Below are 22,654 nucleotides of genomic sequence, written 5' to 3'. Positions count from 1 at the left end.
ACAGTTATGCACTCAATACTTGGTCGGGAATCCTTTGGTAGAAATGACTGCTTCAAAGCGGCGTGGCATGGAGGCAATCAGCCTGTGGCACTGCTGAGGTCTTATGGAGGCCCAGGATGCTTCGATAGCGGCCTTTAGCTCATCCAGAGTGTTGGGTCTTGAGTCTCTCAACGTTCTCTTCACAATATCCCACAGATTCTCTATGGGGTTCAGGTCAGGAGAGTTGGCAGGCCAATTGAGCACAGTGATACCATGGTCAGTAAACCATTTACCAGTGGTTTTGGCACTGTGAGCAGGTGCCAGGTCGTGCTGAAAAATGAAATCTTCATCTCCATAAAGCTTTTCAGCAGATGGAAGCATGAAGTGCTCCAAAATCTCCTGATAGCTAGCTGCATTGACCCTGCCCTTGATAAAACACTGTGGACCAACACCAGCAGCTGACACAGCACCCCAGACCATCACTGACTGTGGGTACTTGACACTGGACTTCTGGCATTTTGGCATTTCCTTCTTCCCAGTCTTCCTCCAGACTCTGGCACCTTGATTTCCGAATGACATGCAGAATTTGCTTTCATCCGAAAAAAGTACTTTGGACCACTGAGCAACAGTCCAGTGCTGCTTCTCTGTAGCCCAGGTCAGGCGCTTCTGCCGCTGTTTCTGGTTCAAAAGTGGCTTGACCTGGGGAATGCGGCACCTGTAGCCCATTTCCTGCACACGCCTGTGCACGGTGGCTCTGGATGTTTCTAGTCCAGACTCAGTCCACTGCTTCTGCAGGTCCCCCAAGGTCTGGAATCAGCCCTTCTCCACAATCTTCTTCAGGGTCCGGTCACCTCTTCTCGTTGTGCAGCGTTTTCTGCCACACTTTTTCCTTCCCACAGACTTCCCACTGAGGTGCCTTGATACAGCACTCTGGGAACAGCCTATTTGTTCAGAAATTTCTTTCTGTGTCTTACCCTCTTGCTTGAGGGTGTCAATAGTGGCCTTCTGGACAGCAGTCAGGTCGGCAGTCTTACCCATGATTGGGGTTTTGAGTGATGAACCAGGCTGGGAGTTTTAAAGGCCTCAGGAATCTTTTGCAGGTGTTTAGAGTTAACTCGTTGATTCAGATGATTAGGTTCATAGCTCGTTTAGAGACCCTTTTAATGATATGCTAATTTTGTGAGATAGGAATTTTGGGTTTTCATGAGCTGTATGCCAAAATCATCTGTATTAAGACAATAAAAGACCTGAAATATTTCAGTTAGTGTGCAATGAATCAAAAATATATGAATGTTAAATTTTCATCATGACATTATGGAAAATAATGAACTTTATCACAATATGCTAATATTTTGAGAAGGACCAGTATTTGCAAAATTAGATGTGTGCAGGTTTTTGTTTCTGAAATGCATGTGACTAAAAAGTCAATGTTGGTTGCATAAAACAGAAAAAACTCTTTTGTACATTTTTTTTATTTGTAAGAAATTAAATATTGGTGTGATAAAACAGTCAGTCCAGTAGGTTGAAGGGACACAAATAGTTTTTCGTTCTCATTTGGTGGGGAATTTTCTTCAAAAAAGATTTAAATAAGATCTCAAGGCATTGTAGTAAAGGCGGAAGAGTCTTAGTCCAGCACTGGATCAGTTGCGTGTTGGCCAAGGTTTCCAGTGGAGCAATGCGAACTAGTGTAGAGTTACAAACTTCATAAATTGTTTTTGTCTGGAATTGAAGCCATTAATAGGTAGAAACTGCCCTGAATCTTTGAACATCTCCGTCTCCATAAGTCATTGCTCTCAGATGTTTCTGTTGGTTGTGTTCTCACACTCTGAATGCTCGCAGCTCTTTTTCCCGCCTGCTAAAACATGCTCTCTGCTCCGTTTGTTTACCTTCCTCTTCCCTCTTCTGTTTGCCTTCTCCATCAGAGAAAACCCACGCTGTCTCATATTTACGGCCCTGGCCTTCGCTCTTCTTTTTTTATTTTATTTTAATGTGCAGTTGGCTGGTAGAACATACTGTAAACATGGGTGGCCCAGACCCTGATCTGCTGCTCCCTGTCTGCTGAGATGACCAGTTGCTTCTTTAGGCTGTAATTGCCATCAGATCAATAATGAAAACCAGGTCTCAAGACCAGCCAGCTGAATGAAAGTCTGGACTGAATAAAAGCTGAACTTTTTGCAGCCTGTTTGAGACTTTGGTGCCCACCATGATGGCTGGTTTTGAATTAATTTAAAGTGGCATCAGAACAAAGAGCTCATTTTAAGGGGAAAGACTTAACAGCTTGCAGGTTGTTGCTCTCACTGAAAGAAACTTTGTGCTGGGACACAATTAAAGCCATTACTGGAAAAAACACTGACAAATGTCCCTCATCCTTTCTGTGTTCTGCTGGGTTTGGTTTCAAGTTTGCTTCAGGCCCTGTGATTCCATCTTACAGTAGGTTCCTGTTCTGCAAACAGTCTTTGTTCATTCATATTTATTTAAACCTAATTGTTTCCTCATGATTCGAAGCGTGATAATTTTAAAATGCTCCAATTTTAATTTCACTTTTTATTTCTCTCCATGTGACTGCTTCAGTAAACCGTGATCTAGGTGTGCGATTGCTTGCAGAGGTTTTACCTGTTCTGACAAACTGGTGGCATTTCTAAAGTCCTGAGAACAAAACTGAATGACATTCCTTGCTCAGACATGTGGTACCTTTGCCAAAAGCCTCATTGAGCTTTGACTGAGCTGCTAGACTGCATTTAAAAATCTCCCATTGCACCACAAACTAGAGCCGATCTGTGTGTTGGAACAGGTCGGTTAGAGCAGGTTTCAGCAGCTCTTTTTTTTTTGTTGTTTAATGTATAAACAAGGGTAAAAACATGTTCATTTGTCTTTCATTGTTACCAGGACTCTTAAGCAGCAGACCATGCTGTGTGTGAGAGGGACACAGAGTTCAGTGTTGCTGCTGGAAAGGTAACCTGAGAGAAGGAAACATATAGACTTACAAACCAGCACGCACCAACTCTCTGCACAGAAAGTTTCTTTGTTTGGTTAATGTCTGACTGCAGGAGCTTTATAAAGAACAAATGGCACCTGTTGGATGCTTTGAGGAAGCACTAAACTGATGTAGTATAAGTCAGTGCTAAAATGTTACAATAAAAAAAAAAGTTAGGTTTGTGGTGGTGGTTTGCAAAAACATCTTTCGGGGGTCTGGTATGTATCTAGCCCTGCGGAAAGGATTTTTTAACTAAATAAGATTTATTTGGTTTAATTTCCCTAGCTAGCGTACAAGGTTGCATTTCAAGCTAACTTTTAGAAACATTTGTTGTTAGAAAAGAGCTGACATGTATGGTGGTCAGGAACCTTATAGACTGGTATGAACTTGGAGCATTGCTAAAAAGATTTTTCAGACTTTGATGCAGCCAAAACTCATGGATCAGAACATAAATGAAAGAAAATAGTTTTCAGGAGTTTTGAAGAAAATAGTCTTGGTCTTTTTCAAAAGCTTTGGCCATGTCTACATTGAGGGGTTGAGTTCTTTTGTCACATTACTGCTTTTCTTTGTTTTATTAACGATTATAGTGGCATTTGAGCTCTTTGACCTGGAGGGGGAGGCTGTGAAGTGAAGGGCCTCAGTAGCATGAAGAAACGCCAATAAAATTAGTTGCTCTCAGACGCACCTCAGAACAGGTAAAAGAGGAGCCTGTGGAGCTAGAAGAACAAGGAGTTCGGACCAAAACATTGAGGTTCCACTTTATATAGACCACAACTGGATGGTTTAAGTGTGAAAAGGAAGGATTTAAAATCATCGTATGTCCCTTTTTTTTTTAAAACACTGATTCAAACAAATGGGTCATTTGTTGAATCACCTTTTTTAAAATATTATTTAAAAGGGGGTTTCCATTTCCAGATGATTCAAAGTTGATTCTTTTTTTCAAGTTGGATCTCCTAAGTTGGTTTAATTTTAGGCTTTTAAAAAATGTTAAACATTTTTTCTCAAAAGATGACTGATCAGCATCTTTTTCTGTTTGTGAAGGGATGATTTGAGTTTGTTTCAGCCAGTGTATTTTCCATTACTTTGTCCAGTTTGGCCTTGTATGCATGCTTTCATGAAGCCTCTACCCAAAAATATTGTGGGTAAAAAGCATGAGCTGCCTGCCAAACAGCTACTATAAACAGTTTAAAACCGCAAAAGCAACGATGTAAAATATGTCTAAATAAAACCAGGAATATCCTTTTTGTGGAGGAAGTAATTTGCTTTACTAGGCATCTTGGTTTTAACCGCTTTGATTTTTTTCATTTGATCCTGTTTGCGCTAAAAAGCAGAGCAACATGTGTCGCTAGAAAACAATATCACATACTACTAGTATGTGATATTGGCTGCTAGTTTTAGCTTAAACTGTTGAATGTTTATCTGACAAACACAGCAAAGCAGTCTATAAAACTGTGAATAACTAGAAATTTGAACTGTCAAGCACTATTTTAGAAAATGAGATATTTTAGGATGAAAACAGTAATTCGTTTTGAAATTAGCCACTGCTCAGGGCTACGCTAACTGGATTAGCATCTGATTTTCACATTAAACATTGTGTGTTGTTCTAAGACATTAAATGTTACGCATCTGTAAAGCAATAAATAACTAATACTGAACAATGTATCAAGAAATAAACAGGAACTGTAAAAGAAATGATGGCTATCAGATTTAAATTTGCCAAGTTGAATGGATTGGTTGCATGTTTTAGATTAAATTGGTGAGTACTTTGTTCTGACAGGAAATTATAAATAATCTTTAAAGCCACCAATAACCAGAATATTGGAGAGTGTATCAAAAACTAGACTGAAAATGTTCTCGTCTTCATAGTTTTTTTTTGACAGTTTCTGTCTTGGTATTCAGACCTTTTTGAAACTGAACTCATTTTGACCAAGGGACAATGGATTGGCTCTAAAATTTGGTCTGAATTGTATTGTTTTTTTGGAGTCTGCTGATTAAAGGTGGGTGGAATGTGGTTTGGAGGACAGATGAGAGCATCCAGTCATGCCTCTGTCACCACCAGACAACCTGCCATTTCACAGCAGACGTTCCTGGTTTTATGAGACTGTTTGATGTGGGGAATGTCGTCGCACACATGCACCTGTACATTGTCTGGAGAGGCAGCAGACATGACTCAGTCTGCAACTGTCACTATTAGCTTTATGTTTGGTTAATTATCAGTCTGAAGAGACTGTTATAAAGGATGAGCAAGAGGCCTAGGCTGTCTATGGCTGGACTAATTGAATCGGATGTTCCTGTTATGCATTGTTTGTCTTAGTGCATCAGTTTTTGACTTTTTGATTCGTTTCTTCAAAGGGTCCGGTTTTATCCAGTATTCTGACAGACAAATCCATGTTTTAATCTCATTTACTCCTATTAAAGCAATAAAATCAGAGCTTAAACAAAATGAATGTAAGAGCCAAAGTTAATGTTTGTTTTGTTTATCTGTTAAGGTGGCACAGGTGTTCAGATTTTTTCTACACTTCAGGTGATTGCTAGGAGGTGTGGTCTCGGTTATTTAGCTGATACGGGCGTTCCCAACAGGTAGTTAGGTGAAGGTTTTTTTTTTTGCAAACTTTTCTGTTGACCGTCATCTCAACCAGCATCATTATTTTGAACGTTATTTCACAATTCTGTTCGTAAGCGATGTATTTGTTTGATCGAACCAAAGTTTATGGTCATGCGTTTTAAAATAAATACACAAAACGCAAATGGAACTTATCATGGCTTATTGGAGACGCGTCACAGTACAAAGCCCTACTCAGCCAGCAGCGACTATTGTTCTGGATCGAAGTCGCTACAATGAATGTATTTGAGTTGAGCTTTTATATTGTATTTACCCTACTCTTCAAATTAAGGTAAATACATGGAGGTAATTTATTCTGAACCTGGACTGTGAGTGAATTCAGAAAACTGTTGTGAGATGTTTTTCTACCATCATGGAGATCTTGCCAAGAGGTTGTGGAATGCATCATGTTGGTGTCTGTCCTCACAAAACTCCCACTGTGTGTGTGTGTGCGTGTGTGTGCATATAACATTGTGCATCGATCTCTGATGGAACACCACAATTGTGTGAACATTTTCCCTGGTCCACTCAAGGAGAAATGGGTTAATTGTGAGGTTTAGGACTAGGGTATGAATTGAGGTTAGGTTTAGGGTAAGGGTCAGGGTTGGGCTGTAGCCATGAATGGAAGTCTGTGCAAGGTCCCTTTTTAAGGATATGATAACTGTGTGTGGTTGTAGTGGTTTCCTGAGATCATTCAGATAGTTACTGTGGTGAACCTCCTGCAGCCTGGCTCTGCTACAAACATCTTTTCATCCTTTTCTTTTTTTTTCCACATTTTCTTTCTGTTACAACTTTTTCCACTGATTGACTGAATGCAGACCAAACATAATTTATTTTTTTTTTTCATGTTTTGTTTTAATTGGTGAGATGCATAATGTTAGGTTGAGAATTTGACCCTAAAATGTTTTGTCTGTGCTGAAACCAAAAGAGTAAAACATGTCAGAAATTCACTGAGAGAGAAACAGATCTGTTATGTTCCCTGCTTTGTGTCTAACTTTGTTTAGGATATAAAACCGAACAAATGTCGGACAACAGATGTTTGCATCTTTTCAGAAAGTATCTAAAGCTGACTATGCTCTCTGCGGGGTTTTGTTTGGCGTTTTTCATCAAATGGCTTCGGCGTGATTTTAAAAGTGTCTAACTTCTTCCCTACATCCTCCTCTTCCTCACCACATGGCGGATCTGGTTCTGATGACGACATGGCCTGGGAACCGGTGGGGTGAGGTCATGCGGGGCTGAGAGCTGCTGGGTGTTTGTGAGCGAGAACCTCATGCCAGATGTTTGTGTGGTAATGACAGGGCAGAACGGCCTGGGTTGCTTGGCTCTCTTGTGGCTCCTGGTTCTTATTTCTGTAGTGATTTGTTCATCATTAATCATTTATGTATTTAAATGTTATGTTCTGTTAAAACCAGTTTCCCTTCCTGGTCGCTGTTTGTGTTTCACTCGGATGCAGTAAACCCTCAGCGTTTCCCATGATGCTTGTTTCACTCGAGTGTCTTAATGGCCTGAAGAATCCAGTGTCCAGCCTTAGGGTGGCTGATCACGTTGCGCTGGATAAACACTTCGATTCACATCTTTAGCTAATCCAGGTCAGCTTCCAGGTCCCTTTTATTCTTTTCAAGTGTTCTTCTTGGTTTATTCACTTCAAGTCTCTGAGAAAAACGTGCTCTCTAGTTTTTTTTTTTTCCACAGTCTTTGATCTTCCTCGAACTTCATCCCTGCAGGCTGTTTGCATCCAACCACAGCCAGATTAAAGAGTCGGAGACAGAGTGACACAGCCTCTGTATCATGCTCAACCCTCATTACTCAAATCAAAGACATTAAAGGCTTCATGGCTGCTTTTCTGTCTGTAATCTGGAGGTTTTATGGTGTGATCGCCCCCCTTAGCTGCTGCTGCTGCATGACTCATGTGACGCCTATCTGCTGTCATTGTTTGCGCAGTGCATCATGCAATAAGGCCACCGGCGACTGCTGCAGTTTGGGAGTGCCATCATTATGTTGGGAAGTTTGATAATTACACCATGAAAATGTTAGTCATTGTTCATGAGCCTAAACTACATAAGAACCTTGACTAGAGGGATCAGGTTAACTAAATTTATAAGGTTGTTTAGCTTGATGAGGAACTCACTGAAATGTTGAAGCTATTGGTGGAGAAAACTTTGCAGCTTTGACAGGATTTTATTGGCCCTTTTTTACTGTTTTTGCAACCGACCGCTCTGTTGCTTTCAAAGGATTTCTCGGAGCTCCAAGTCAGTTGGTTTTCCTCTGCATAACAATAATGTTTATCACGTTGAGATTTTGGGGCCCCTCCTGCAGAACTGCATGCTTTGAGATCAACAATGGAGACTGAAAGCCTAGGGTGATGAATGACTCTGCAGTAATGCATCCAGAGTCAAATTTCATAACGAAAACACTGAGTGGAGTGTCTGAAACTCAGTCCGGGTGGAGTTTTGAATGTAAATTCATAATGTTTTAAAACCTGGACCTCTGATTTCCTTGTATTCATAGACAAAATTTATAATAGATGATTAGCTAAAGATGCAGCTTCTGACCTGTTTCTTAATGAGAAGCGATAATTATTCCTACTGCTGCTAAAATAACTGTAAAGTGTTTGTTAAACCTAGAAGGATGGTTCATTTATAAACTAAGCAAAATTACAGAATAAAAAACCACTGAATTTAGTAATGGTTTAAATGCTTGTTGTTGAAAGTTCAGGACTTTTTGTTGTTTTGCTCTTTAGAGTTGCAGTGACAGGATGGCAAACTGTTGGCACATTAGTCAGGCTATCTGCTCTGGTACACCCTGCTGTCAGCTGCATAACAGTCATGTTGCTCATAGGTTGCTAACAGTAGTTTCAAAGCAGCGTTTAAGACTGGTTGGTGACACTCTATGGCCGTCTTGGGTTTTACACCACCAGAAATATTTCAAAATTTGTCTTTTTACAAGAGTGCAGCTGCAGGTGGGGGAGGGGCAGCACTGTGTTGCTGAATACTATTATATTTGGAGAAAACTGCAGTTACATTCACTGGTATCTCATTAAAAGGTCTTTAAATGTATGTGGAAACGATGTGGCGGAAAGCTTCTGCAGTTTTAAAATCTACCCTTTAAAACCTTTGTATACTTTAAGCATCAGCGGCTCATGCTTCCCTAAAATGTCTGTCGTAGAAACAAAATAAGCTGCAGGTTTAGTTTTGTTTGCAAAGGTTGAGTTTGGCTTCAGGATAAAAGAAATCTGATTTGTTTCAAATTCACTGAATATGATCAGAACCACAACATGGTTCTGATCATAACATTTGTACAGAATGTATTTTCCATGTGGTGTTTTTCATTTAATTCACTTGGTTTTGCTGGGTATTGTGACAACAGTTTAAGGCTACCTGCAAACAGAGTGAAAGATGGTGTGTCCTCTGTAGAGTCTGTGTGGCCTTTGTTCGTCTGTCACCATCCATTTGTATTTAGTGGGGGGGGGGATGCTATGATCTCAGCCCACAGGAATCTGTGTTTTCAGTGGGTTAATCCACTCCCACAGAGAAGCTCTGCTTCCTGTTTACGACTGCAGGTACCCCCCTGCTGTAAAAGATATTTCCACCTCTGACCGCTGCTCTCAAACTTTCCATTTTATCTTTTTTCCCTCATAGACTTCATGATAAAATCTGTGGATGTTTTCAGTTAGATACCTTTAACAGTACCAAGGGGAGACACAGGCACATTTGGACATAAGGTCCAGCAAATGTTTCCCCGTGAAAGTTAAATTGTAGTGACCAACATTTAGACTGTTTTGGACTATGTCTGTACTTTTTAGGGTGTCTTCACACCTATTGATCGTTTACTTTGGTCCGAATCAGTTGGTGAGTTTTTCAACTTTTTCCGGTGGTTTGGTTCCTTTTCACACAAAGCTCCAAACGAACCAGGACCTGTCTCTACAAATCAGTCTGTTTTATTGGTCAGACGTGTCCGGGGCAGGAGACAATTGTAAATACAGGAAGCAGATGCTGTGTTCCTAGCTGGTAGAAAACATGGAGAACTTGATTATATCATCAGTGTGTTTCTCATTGCTGTTTCTGGGAAAATTATCAGAAAATTATACTGGATGATTTTGAGAAGACACTTTGAAAGTTGCAGAGGGTTTAAAAGATACACCACCACTGTTTATTGGTTTGTTTACTCTACCGCATCCCACAATGCAATGAAATCCTGGCTACGGGAAGGTGTTTGGATCAGGCTTGCAGCCCTTACCTCGTAGCTATTTCCGATCATGGTCGAATTGCGTTCACACCAAAAACGAACCGCTCTAGAGTCCTTTCGGAACCATACCAGGACCACCTCCTCCAAGTGGTCTCGGTACGGTTGTTTCAGTCTGCATCAAAGTGTGATTGTTTTGTTCACATGTAAAAAAAAAAAGAAACTGACCCAGAGGGAAATGAACCAGTCTTTTTAAAAGGACCAAACACCTCTGCTGTGAAAGTACCAGTAGTGTCTTTTGTTTTTTTTTGAGAGTTGGACTCTTCGCTGGAGGAGTTGCATCCACCTGGATCTTGAATGTGACGTGCCAACATTTAATCCTATTGACTGATTTAGTGTTTTACAGCAACAGGTTTAATTTGGTTATTTTTCACTTTGTGGCTTTTAAAATCTGGACCTCGGTGTTGTGCATCTGCATCAGTGGGTTATTCTGGTTACACATCAATTGGAAATTTGCTGTAAATATGTAAATTCTTTGGTAAACTCAATAGTTTGTAATTCAGTAAGTAAAAGTCAACAAAAGTAGGGGGGAAAGGTATTTCAAGACTGACTGGAAGAACTGCTTCTAGCAGGACCCATTAGAAGGACAAGTAATATTCAGGAAGTGTAGAGGGAATGTCCTGTTGAGTTGTCTTTGTGGAGAAAGATGCAAAACTATCCAGTAGATTATTAAAAAATGGGCAGAATCACTGCTGCACCTTGGAGGATGCTCAGTGCTGTCAATAGAAATATTTTGAGGGTCTTTGCTCCTTGGTCCTCGTTTCCATATTGATCTGCTTGGTGCGTAAAGAACAATGGTCTCAACTCAGACAGCTGACTCTGTTGGAGCGGTCAGCGGTGTCCTGAATCACGCCACTCCAACGGTTTGCTTCAGGTGTCGGGGTGTTTTTCTGAGTCTGCAGTTAATTGTTGGTCCTGAAGCAAGTCAACGTACCAAAGAACATCTGTTGTGACGCTGAGGCCAATGAGCTAATGTACCTAAAAAGCAAAAACTGAATGATCACAGCAGAGTGAGTAGGAATCCTCCGATCAAGCTTTTTTAGGTCTGACCTGCAGATTCTGGTCTGAACCATAAAAGAAGTTCTGCAGGTGCCTTGATAGAGGTGGAGGTGTTGATCTCTGATCTGTGACTTTTATTTTTTTTTTTAACTTGATTTAGAGACTTTCAGTTCCATATTTTGTACATAAAAACATTTTTATAAAAGTATAAACTCATCGGCCTACATAAATATGGTCTTAACTTGCTAGAAGCTAAACGTCTTAAATGGAAACTTGAAATTTCCGCTCACTGGTAAGTGGCATCGAGTAAATCTTTGACTGATTTAAAAAAAAAAAAAAAGTATGTATACTGGTAACCTGTACGCAGTTTTAGTTGTGGTTTTACTGCAGCTTTTGGGCCTCTTGACTCAGCAAAATACAATCACTTGTTGCTCGATGTACTTTGAAGCCATAAACTCCTCATCCTTCCTCCCTGTTTTAACTTAAGTACCAGACTCTGATCGGGTCAGAGCAGGTATTTTTGGGCGCCTCGCTGCCTGATGATGTCATTTCCTGTGGCAGTCAGGGTGTGCCACGCTGATAAGACTGAAGCATTCATGTGTAACCTGCCTCACCTTTGGCCACACAGGCGCTCTGCTTTATCTCCCTTTCCTTTTCTCCTCAGACACATTCAGCCTTTCTTTGTTGGTCCCTACTAATAGAAACCCTCCCAGCAGCCACTTGTTTCCTGCTTATCGGTGTTGTTACGTCTCTATGGAAACACAGCAACAAATCAGTGGGAGCGTAACAGGCTCAGTAACTTTGTTACCTGAAGCTGAACCGCGCAGAATGAAATGGAGACGGTCTAATCAACAGATCTGTGGGCAAAAGACTCTCAGGATGAAGGAGGAAGATGCTGGAGAGTTTAATGTCGAGGGAAATTAGATCAAATGAATAAATGAGCTGTAGATGTGATGTTTTTGCCCCCTGATCACAACCGGGTTCGGGTAATGCGTTGAGGATGGAGAGGCTTGTTAAGGGGGATAGGCTGCTCTCTGTAACATGCTTTTTACACAATCACTGCTGTTTCCACAAATTTACTATGAACACACACAGAGCCGATTAAACTCCTGACCTCTGAGTGAACTATAGGTTGCCATGGCAACAGTCCCATTAACCGAGGATGCAAACGCAGCTCAGTTAGTCCCGAGTCTGTCTTTGTAACTTGGGAGAATAAAGTTTAAATGGTACCACTGCGGTTTATTTTCTGTTCACAACAAAGATCATGTGAGTCAAATACAGCTTCTGTCCAGTAAAACTAAGATGATAAGCAACGAGTCTCTCCAGGTCCCCTTTGGATTAATTTGCATGAATTATTCGTACCTGTTCTGGATTATTTTCCTGTTCTGAGGCCACCAGGTTTACATGTAAAATATCCTGGTATTTCGTAGTTTATAAAGCCTAAAAGGTTCCCAGAAGTGGCCCACAGCATCACAGAACCTCCACCATACTTAACAGTGAGAAGTCAAAGTCAAGGTTCCTAGAAACTGATCACAACTATTTCTTAAAACGGAACCCTTTTTCTTCTCCACTCAGATTAAATTAAAGGTTGAATTTTGTTTATAAATGTTTTAGCGAGACGGTATCCTGGTGTTTTTGCACATTTTAAAAACTACTTTTTTTTTTTGTTGTTGTTGGTTTTGTAAAGTTCTTGTTGCTCAGAATAGGAATAGTTCAGTTTTCAGTTTGTCTACATGCACAGATGTATTTTTGTTTAGTTCTTTACAGAAGTCTTTTTTTTGTTGTGTAAATCTGCTGTATTTTTGCAGTACTTCTGTTTTATTTGATTTCTACTTTCAGCTTCATTTTTATTTTTCACTTTGTTACAAACTGTTTTTTCCTTGAAACAAAGGATAATTCTTAAAATATATAAGTAATCAGTTGAGACTGTTCATCTCCTGGTTTCAGGGAAGAGAGTGTGTGAACTTTGAATGGTTTAATCAGATTTCCACAATGGGTGGATGTGGGGTTAAAGGTCAAAAATGAGCAGCGCTCCTCACTAACAGGATGTTTGCTCCTAATGACACATGCACTCTTTGACAAGTGTATTGTTACCTCACGGAGAAAAAGAAAGTTAGAAAAGTCAGTGCAGATTAATTAGAAATAAGGCATAAACGATACAAACAGCTGGAGAGAGTGAAGCAGTTAGATTTGGGATCAGAAATAAACCAAGTGTGCCACAGAAACATACAGTGGAGGATTAGAATTGCAGAAATCTTGATGTCGTAACTTCTCCTCTGAGGCTGTTTAAGACACTTAGTCATTATTGTGTCACCGTGGGCGTGGCTGCAGCCTCCTAAACCTGAGCTGATGAAACATGCTTGGAGCACAGCTGTTGACCTGACGGTGGAGCAGAACTGGAGCTTCCCTGGGTGGATCAGAGGATTTCCAAACTGTGGGGATGGGACTTGTTTCTGCTGAGCTCGTCGGTAATCGCTGTCAGAAATTGGCTTGCAATAACACGGTTGCACAAGCATGCAAGGACAAATGTATTCAGTAGTTCTGAAGGTGTGGAAACTCCTCTGCAGCTTATGAAACAGTTAGCCGAGATCAATTTACTGGATTCTGTTGGAGTTTTTATTGGACATAAAGATTTTGGGGTGTTGTGTAACTCAGTCTGTAGAGCAGGTGCTCAAGGTAGTGGGTCATCATTGCAGCGATCCCAGGTTCAACCCCTGATCCCGGTTTGCTGCACGTTGTCTCCACCACCATCTTTCTGCCCTCTCTTGTTGAGTTGCCAAAAAAAGACCCAGAATGCCTCAAATCTTTGAAAAGATGTTAAATTTATACTTGAATAAAAAAATGGTAATATACGACTGTACACAAAAATTAGATTGCTGCATTTTTTTTTTTTTTTTTGCTTTAATCAGGAGAAACGATAAGTGGCCACAGCAGGATTGATGGATGGATGGACGGACGGATGGATATTGGTCAATGTTGTTGTTGTTTGGGTTTTTCTTTTTTATTCTCAAATGTTGGAAAAGTCATAAAAAAAAGAAATTAGTTTTTGGTATTCAAACAGTTAAGATTTTCTTTGACTGCACCATAAATATGTGATTTTCACATTCAGCCGGACGTTGTTTCAGCTGAGTAATCCAGTTTAGTGCAGACTGAGCTACACGCCTTATTGCTGTTGAAAGATGCATACACTGACAAAGTTCTGGCTCGGTCCACCTTTCTTTCTCCACTGTAACTGCATGAGAAACCTTCATGTTCAGAAACGGCAGAGCTTGGTGTTGGCCGGGAGTCCTCCATGTCTCGTCTTGGTGTCACTCTTTATAGTTGCGCTCCAGAACGTTGCACTGGACATTTGGTTCTGCACATAAATATTCGTAATGTGTTCAGGTGAAAAACAGCGCTGTATTTGTTCGGTCCACATGCATACCGAACCAACCGGGCTGTACTGGATATTTTCGATAATAATGCATGGACCATTACACTCCAAGCAATAAGTAATACTAAAAGATACTGAAATTCTTCAACATTGAAACTGGGTCTGGAACAATAAAATAGTCAAAGTAAAATAAAGATGGTGGCGACAAGTCTGTATTTATCTCTGACAATATTGAGATTTTCTACAAGAAGCTTCTTTGTCTTGTTTTGAAGGACATTTGAGGTTAATGTGGACAAGACAACTGTGTCTGAGTTGCTGCTTCTGCCTCATGATGTTTAAACCCGTTCTCAGTACTCCTCATAATCTGCTCCTGGAGGAGAGTTGGGTTTTCTCAGGGTTGCTGATTGAATCCCTTCGCCTTCCTTCTATATAGCTCTGTCTTTTTTTGGATATCCATCCCAGCGTCTTGTGGCTTTGAGTGTTCAGTGGCTTGTTTGAAAACAGCGTTTTGATTCATCTAGTATTTTTGTCCCACCAAATTCATCAGTTTGGTTTGTAAGTTGGTCTGTTTTTCTCTTTCAGACTCTAAAGCCATTGTAGATGGGAACCTGAAGCTGATCCTGGGTTTGATCTGGACCCTGATCCTACACTACTCCATCTCCATGCCAGTCTGGGAGGGCGAGGACCAAGAGGTGATGTCATCAACTTCTCGTCCATTTGCGATCATTTTCTTTTTTTTTATTTACAAACAGTTCTCATAGTGTGTTTTCCTTTCTGTTCAGGCAGAGTCAAAGACACCTAAACAGCGTCTGCTGGGCTGGATTCAACACAAAGTTCCTGATCTGCCAATCACCAACTTCAGCCAGGACTGGAGGAACGGGAAGGCACTGGGAGCACTGGTGGACAGCTGTGCACCAGGTACACCAGTCAGCGAGACGTTTAAAGCTCACCGAGCTGAGATGTTTTTGTTTTTTCTTGAAAAAACATGAGTGATGCCTCCTAAACGTAGCCAGCAGCTGGACCACCATCTGTGGATTCAGATTTAAGGCACAACCAGCACCAATGTTTTTCTGGTGTAAAAAATCTGGTTTCTGCTGAGGCGGCGGCAGATCTGCCTGATCAGAAGTGGTTTATGCTTGGCTGCTAATTGGAGCCAAAGTTACCTGAAACTAACCACATTCAGCCAGACCTTAATGTTTGAATCACCATAAACGTGTGATCAGGTTTTTAAAATGGATTGTTTCGTCCTGCATTTTTCAAAGTAAAACTTTTAAATTGGTAATGCTGTTTCTTCTAACATAAATCATTAACACACTTTATAATGTTGTCTCCGTCAGGTCTGTGTCCAGACTGGGAGACCTGGGATCCAGTCAGACCAGTGGAAAATGCTACAGAAGCCATGCAGCTGGCTGACGACTGGCTGGGCATCCCGCAGGTGGGTTTTCCACTCATGCTCATGAACTTATGAACCAGAGTAGCTTGTTTAAACATAGAAGTATAATTTGTTCTCTGGTAAATCATCTGTCTGCTCATAACCAAGGGCTTTATTATTAAACCATTCAGCTCAGAGAAGAGGAGTTCCTGCTGTTGGATTCAGGTTTTGTTGGACCCAACTGACCCAAAATGCTTTTTAAAGTACAAAGACCTTTCTGTTCGGTAAAATGATAATAATCGGTAACCAGAAGAGCATTATTAGACTGACCATAAATAACAGTTATATAAAAGGACATTTCTTCTGTCATATTTCAGATAAACATTGTAACCATCTGCTTCTCTATTTTTTATTTTTTCTGACTGAGCTCAAAGAACAATGAGTTATGAATGAGTGACCCTTAACCCTTGGATTTTTTTGTGAACATTGTTGTTGTTTTTTTATGGCAGACCAGTAATAATAAAGGAAAAAAGAAAATCCCAGAAATCTGTCTGCTATACTTAGGACAAATGTGGAGTTCTGAAATGGAAATTCTGCAGGAACACTACTGTGTTCTTGGTTCTGGACACACTTTGGAAACCTTACATGAGCACATAAATGGGTTTCTGGACCTTTTAGTGCACAAAGTTTCACAAAGTAAGACTGCCATTAGTCTGAAACTGATCACTTAGCCAGAAACTAAACTTATTGGGATGTAAAAAAAAACCCAATATGATCAATACCGTAAAGATTTCCTGGTCATTCTGAAGAAAATCAGCTAAATTTATCATTTTATCGTGTGGGATGTTGCTTCTTCTCTGGGATTATCAACAGATTTCTGTAAAAATTATAATAAAGACTTCATCTTGTTTTACCACAATAAGATGGGAACTCTGTAGCTGTCAGCTGGTTCTGCTTTGGATGTTGCAGTCCAAACCGTTCTTACAGAAAATTTGAAGACTCCTGCTCTAAAACAAACTGTGGATCCCCTCACTATCCTCTGCAGGGTCTTCTTGTCTGACATGTTGCAGCAGGAGCTCCACGCTGAGAAGCGGACACAAACTTAGGACCGTTTGAGGGTTTTGTTTCCATTTACTCAGAAAGTAAATGGAAACTACATCGACACTTTATTTGAGTCGCTACGTTATGTCAGGCTACGTGATACAGGAATCCTGAATGTTTAAACAACTCCAGTCTGAATCTGTGTTTTCAAACCTCATCGGATATATTTGATGTTTACAGGTGATTGCTCCAGAAGAGATCATCGACCCCAGTGTGGACGAGCAGTCCGTGATGACCTACCTGTCTCAGTTCCCCAAATCCAAACTAAAGCCTGGAGCTCCACTCAAACCCAAGCTGAACCCCAAGAAGGCCCGTGCATACGGACCGGGTAAACCGACACACACTTTGTTTTCATGGTGAAAGTGCTTTGAAATGAAATTAATTCTCCAGATTCTGACCTCTGACCCTAACCATGATCACTCCAAAATGTAGCATGACACAAACTGTCAGCTAGTCTCTAAAGTGACAGAAGGGTCTGCTTTGGTTGGAATGCACCACAACACAGAGCTTTTAAAGGTAAAACCAGACGTGTTGGATAATGGGAACACTGGGAATGCTGCTCTGACAATGAACGGAAGTGAGCTGCCGTTTAGGTGAACAATGGCTCAAAATGACACACACACACACACACACACACACACACACAGCGATGTGGTTTCCCAACTTTGTAATCCAGTAGAGGAAATACTCTGAATAGCTGCAGAGGCAGCACACATTAAACTCACTCTTTCTTTCCACACTGATCCATGCCAGCCTGGTTATTTTCTAATTATCACAACAGCTTTACAACATTCAAGTAGAAGCCAGTGATTTGTAGTCTGATTACTCAAGAACAGGGTTTAGAAAATGACTAATTCAATTCATTTTAACGTCATTTTCTGTTCGCCCTTCAAATTCTTGGAATACTCTACCATCAGAACTAAGAAATATTACATCACTAAAGTGTTTCAGGACAAAGGAATGGTTAGTAGATAATTTAACCAAAATTGTACTCCTGTTTTTTAACTTATATATTATATTTATTTCTTTATATTTTATACTACTTTTAGCTATACATTGAAATCTGTCATAAATCATAGGTCATGTATGTTACTCATGTTAATTATAACTTTTTAATCCTTTCCATCAACCTGCTAGGGGACTACAGATGAAATTTGGCCTCTAGCTAAATCTGGCATATTTATTTTATGTAATTCACGTTGATTAATATGCATTGTCCCCTTTATGAAAAATAAATCTAAATTACTTCTCTACTCAGTCATTTTCCTTTTTTATAGAAACTGCATGACTGAGTAGGAAGCCATGCATTAGAGCATAGCAAAAATGGCTAATTCAGTTGGCTTCCCACTCCCTCATGCATTTCCTTTTAGTAAAATTCCTTTAATTTAACTTTAATATGAAAACTTACCAACATAATTTCCTCCAGAAAACTAAAATCTCCTGTTTAGTTTTCTGCTAAGAGCAAACTGTTCCTGTGGAGTGATGAAGAGTCTTGTTTTGTTTTGCTGTGCAGGTATCGAACCCACAGGAAACAGAGTGCTGCGTCCTGCTGTGTTCACTGTGGACACGTTCAGTGCAGGTAATGGCCAGGTCATGGTCTACCTGGACCATCCAGACGGCACCCGGGAGGAGGTAAAGCTCTCTTCAATGATGGGCCTGCTGGGGGTTCCTGGGCCAATAAACTGTGACTCACTCTATGTACCTTTGTTTGATTAGCTGAAGGTGGAGCCTAACGAGGGCAAGAAGGCGTACAGCGTCAGCTATGTTCCTCAAGTCATGGGACCTCATAAGGTAAGCTTCTATTGTTTGCCTTAACTCTGGTTTATAAAGTAAAATGGGTGCCTTTTTTTTGTTTTTTGTTTTAAAGAAACACTGCTTCTCATAGTCCAGGTAATCTCTCTGCAGTTAATACCATGGTGTGTATTTTCCAGGTGACAGTGTTGTTCGCAGGCCAGGAGATTCCTAAAAGTCCATTTGAGGTGAATGTGGACAAGGCGCTGGGAGACGCCTCCAAAGTAACTGTGAAGGGCCCGGGAATTGAACCTGTGGGCAACATCGCCAACAAACCCACCTACTTTGACATCTACACTGCAGGTGAGGAACAACGACCCGCTGCCATGTCTTCAAAATCAACAACTTGTCGACTAACGTTTCCTCTTCCTCGACTTCTCTGAACAGGAGCAGGAACAGGAGACGTGACGGCCATGATCCGAGACCCACAGGGCCGTCAGAACAGCGTGGAGGTGATGATGGAGGATAAGGGTGACGGCATGTACCGCTGCACCTACCGCCCCATGCAAACCGGACCGCACACCATCACTGTCACCTTCGGAGGGGTAGGAGTCCCCAAGAGCCCCTTTGGTGTGGACGTCGGACCTGGTGAGTTTTCTCCTTTAGCGTCTCTTATTTAATGGTTTTAATAAACAAACTGCTGCCAGTTAACATGCTCTCTCTGTCAGCCTGCATGCCGGGCGCCTGCAGGGCAACGGGCCGAGGTCTTCAGCCTTCAGGGTTGAGGATGAAGCAGATTGGGGACTTCAAAGTGGACACCAGGAATGCCGGCAGTGGAGACTTAAAGGTGCTCGTCAAAGATCCCAGTAAGTAAAATCTATCCTTCCTCCATTAAACTTCCATAGAAACCTTGTTTCAATTTGAACAGATTTATCTGAAGTTGCTGCTTTTTACTTTGTCCTGGGCAGAGATACAAATAACTTGCTTGGCATTTGAAGAATGTTCTAGTTTTAGCTAAAACATGTAGATTTACTTTCATTGGAAGACTGTGAAATGTTCCAATTATTGCTGCATTTACTGTTGAGATTTTTATTCCTACTTTTGTTTGGACTCTGAAAAAATGTTTTCCTCTCCACCTTGTCATGTGCTTGTCTGCTTATTTTCACTCCAACGCTGTAAACTTTGTCTGTTTATCTTGTAAAAAATCACTTGTTCTTAATGTGAAAAGAGAAGTATGTGCTTAAACTGCAGACATAAGACAATATCCAGATTTTAAGTTTGGAGGTGTTCAAATTAGAGGTTAAAGTCTGCACTTAAAGACAGATTCATTCTGCAAAACAAAGGACAATGCTGAGAAAATGAAGCAGTCTGCGGTCTGTGTTGTCATTGGTTATATTCTTGTCAAAGCTAACTACACATATGGCCAATTAGGTAGCCAGCAGTGGTGAATGAACATACCTTACTTCTTAAGCAACCAGGTCGATGACGTTTAGGTCCAACAAAGTGGTTCTTTGATTTTCAAATTATTTGGCTGTGGTTCTAGCATCTCTTGGATTTCTAGCAGTTCTTAACCTTTTTTAGTATTTCTAGGCTAGTTATTAGTGTCCCAAGGGCGCTTGTCAGCAACTGTAGGCTGGTTCTAGCATCTCTAGGATAGTTGTTAGCGTTTTCAAAATGGTTTTTGCCCTCTTCAGGGCAATTCTTGCTTTTCTCTTAGCTTGGATCTGTTTTGCAGTTGCTAGCATCTCCAGACTAGAGGTCGGGGTCTCCGGGCGTCTTGGTGCCAGGGGTCGGCATCTCGAGGCTAGGGGTCGTGGTCTCCAGGCTTGACCCTTAGCTATTCCAGATTAACAGAAGGCAGGAAATGCTAGTTTATTTCTGTAAACAATGGGCAAAATTTAGCCCACCCTATTAATTTTTTTTTAATCTTCATCCTCTCTGAATTCAACCCTTTTTGTTTTTTTTCAAACCAAAAAAGAGAATTTGATGTTGATTTTTCAAAGACCGATATTTAATCATGTAGTCTAGCAGGATATTTGTGTTTGTTCTTGCAGGAGGCATCGAGGAGCCTGTGAAGCAGATCTCCAGTCAGGACGGCGTATTCTCCTACGAGTATTGCCCTAAAAGTCCTGGCAAGTACACAGTCTCCATCACCTGGGGGGGTCAGCACATCCCGAAGAGGTGAGGAGCACACAGTGTTTTTTTCTGGTGGTATTATCTGATCTGATCAGTTGAATCTGTGCAGAACACAATATGCTGCAACAAACACTTCATTCCACTGCAGATTCAAGTACCTCAGTGTCTAAACGATAAACTGGAGGGTTTAGTTAGTCCAGAACCAAACGATTACCAGACCAGAACTTTCCCAGAGGTAGAGGTTTTCCTACTTTTCAAAACCAGAAACTGGTTCATGAAGCTCAGTTGCCTTTTCGAAACAAAGCATTTTTTCTCTGCTGAGAATCAAGAAAACAAGCATTGTGTGTAGCTAGCAACTGCATCTATGCTTGAACAATGTTTTTCTTTTCTGCATCCCAGCCTTCTGAGATGATAAAAACCCAACACTTTGTCTTAAAATATCTACAGGTCCTTCTCAAAATATTAGCATATTGTGATAAAGTTCATTATTTTCCATAATGTCATGATGGAAATTTAACATTCATATATTTTAGATTCATTGCACACTAACTGAAATATTTCAGGTCTTTTATTGTCTTAATACAGATGATTTTGGCATACAGCTCATGAAAACCCAAAATTCATATCTCACAAAATTAGCATATTTCATCCGACCAATAAAAGAAAAGTGTTTTTAATACAAAAAACGTCAACCTTCAAATAATCATGTACAGTTATGCACTCAATACTTGGTCGGGAATCCTTTGGCAGAAATGACTGCTTCAATGCGGCGTGGCATGGAGGCAATCAGCCTGTGGCACTGCTGAGGTCTTATGGAGGCCCAGGATGCTTCAATAGCGGCCTTTAGCTCATCCAGAGTGTTGGGTCTTGAGTCTCTCAACGTTCTCTTCACAATATCCCACAGATTCTCTATGGGGTTCAGGTCAGGAGAGTTGGCAGGCCAATTGAGCACAGTGATACCATGGTCAGTAAACCATTTACCAGTGGTTTTGGCACTGTGAGCAGGTGCCAGGTCGTGCTGAAAAATGAAATCTTCATCTCCATAAAGCTTTTCAGCAGATGGAAGCGTGAAGTGCTCCAAAATCTCCTGATAGCTAGCTGCATTGACCCTGCCCTTGATAAAACACAGTGGACCAACACCAGCAGCTGACACGGCAACCCAGACCATCACTGACTGTGGGTACTTGACACTGGACTTCTGGCATTTTGGCATTTCCTTCTTCCCAGTCTTCCTCCAGACTCTGGCACCTTGATTTCCAAATGACATGCAGTATTAGCTTTCATCCGAAAAAAGTACTTTGGACCACTGAGCAACAGTCCAGTGCTGCTTCTCTGTAGCCCAGGTCAGGCGCTTCTGCTGCTGTTTCTGGTTCAAAAGTGGCTTGACCTGGGGAATGCGGCACCTGTAGCCCATTTCCTGCACACGCCTGTGCACGGTGGCTCTGGATGTTTCTACTCCAGACTCAGTCCACTGCTTCCGCAGGTCCCCCAAGGTCTGGAATCGGCCCTTCTCCAAAATCTTCCTCAGGGTCCGGTCACCTCTTCTCGTTGTGCAGCGTTTTCTGCCACACTTTTTCCTTCCCACAGACTTCCCACTGAGGTGCCTTGATACAGCACTCTGGGAACAGCCTATTCGTTCAGAAATGTCTTTCTGTGTCTTACCCTCTTGCTTGAGGGTGTCAATAGTGGCCTTCTGGACAGCAGTCAGGTCGGCAGTCTTACCCATGATTGGGGTTTTGAGTGATGAACCAGGCTGGGAGTTTTAAAGGCCTCAGGAATCTTTTGCAGGTGTTTAGAGTTAACTCGTTGATTCAGATGATTAGGTTCATAGCTCGTTTAGAGACCCTTTTAATGATATGCTAATTTTGTGAGATAGGAATTTTGGGTTTTCATGAGCTGTATGCCAAAATCATCCGTATTAAGACAATATTTCAGTTAGTGTGCAATGAATCTAAAATATATGAATGTTAAATTTTCACCATGACATTATGGAAAATAATGAACTTTATCACAATATGCTAATATTTTGAGAAGGACCTGTAAGCCCCCTGGTTTCCCCTCCACAGATACCACTAGAGTCATTTGGTTGTGAAAGCCCATTTTATTCAGCAGGAAGATGAAGATTAGTTTCTTGATTCCAGATTG

The 22,654-nt window shown here is 41.1% G+C and overlaps 1 protein-coding gene across 2 annotated transcripts in view; it reads left to right on the top strand.

Moving 5' to 3' along the window:
- Positions 1 to 22,654, top strand: part of LOC124856484 (filamin-B) — a 79,139-nt gene that overhangs the window by 13,767 nt on the left and 42,718 nt on the right. For both annotated transcript variants that reach the window (XM_047346940.1, XM_047346939.1), the window contains exons 2-11: positions 14,752 to 14,861; positions 14,952 to 15,087; positions 15,507 to 15,604; positions 16,823 to 16,970; positions 18,156 to 18,274; positions 18,359 to 18,433; positions 18,574 to 18,736; positions 18,821 to 19,021; positions 19,102 to 19,239; positions 20,428 to 20,554. In XM_047346940.1, the coding sequence (XP_047202896.1) occupies positions 14,752 to 14,861; positions 14,952 to 15,087; positions 15,507 to 15,604; positions 16,823 to 16,970; positions 18,156 to 18,274; positions 18,359 to 18,433; positions 18,574 to 18,736; positions 18,821 to 19,021; positions 19,102 to 19,239; positions 20,428 to 20,554 (1,315 nt within the window). The remainder of the gene's footprint in view (positions 1 to 14,751; positions 14,862 to 14,951; positions 15,088 to 15,506; positions 15,605 to 16,822; positions 16,971 to 18,155; positions 18,275 to 18,358; positions 18,434 to 18,573; positions 18,737 to 18,820; positions 19,022 to 19,101; positions 19,240 to 20,427; positions 20,555 to 22,654) is intronic.

Source organism: Girardinichthys multiradiatus, chromosome 20, assembly GCF_021462225.1.
Source record: "Girardinichthys multiradiatus isolate DD_20200921_A chromosome 20, DD_fGirMul_XY1, whole genome shotgun sequence".
NCBI classification, from domain to species: Eukaryota; Metazoa; Chordata; class Actinopteri; order Cyprinodontiformes; family Goodeidae; genus Girardinichthys; species Girardinichthys multiradiatus.
Note: the sequence above shows the minus strand (reverse complement) of the source record. Positions and strands in the feature narration are given on the sequence as shown.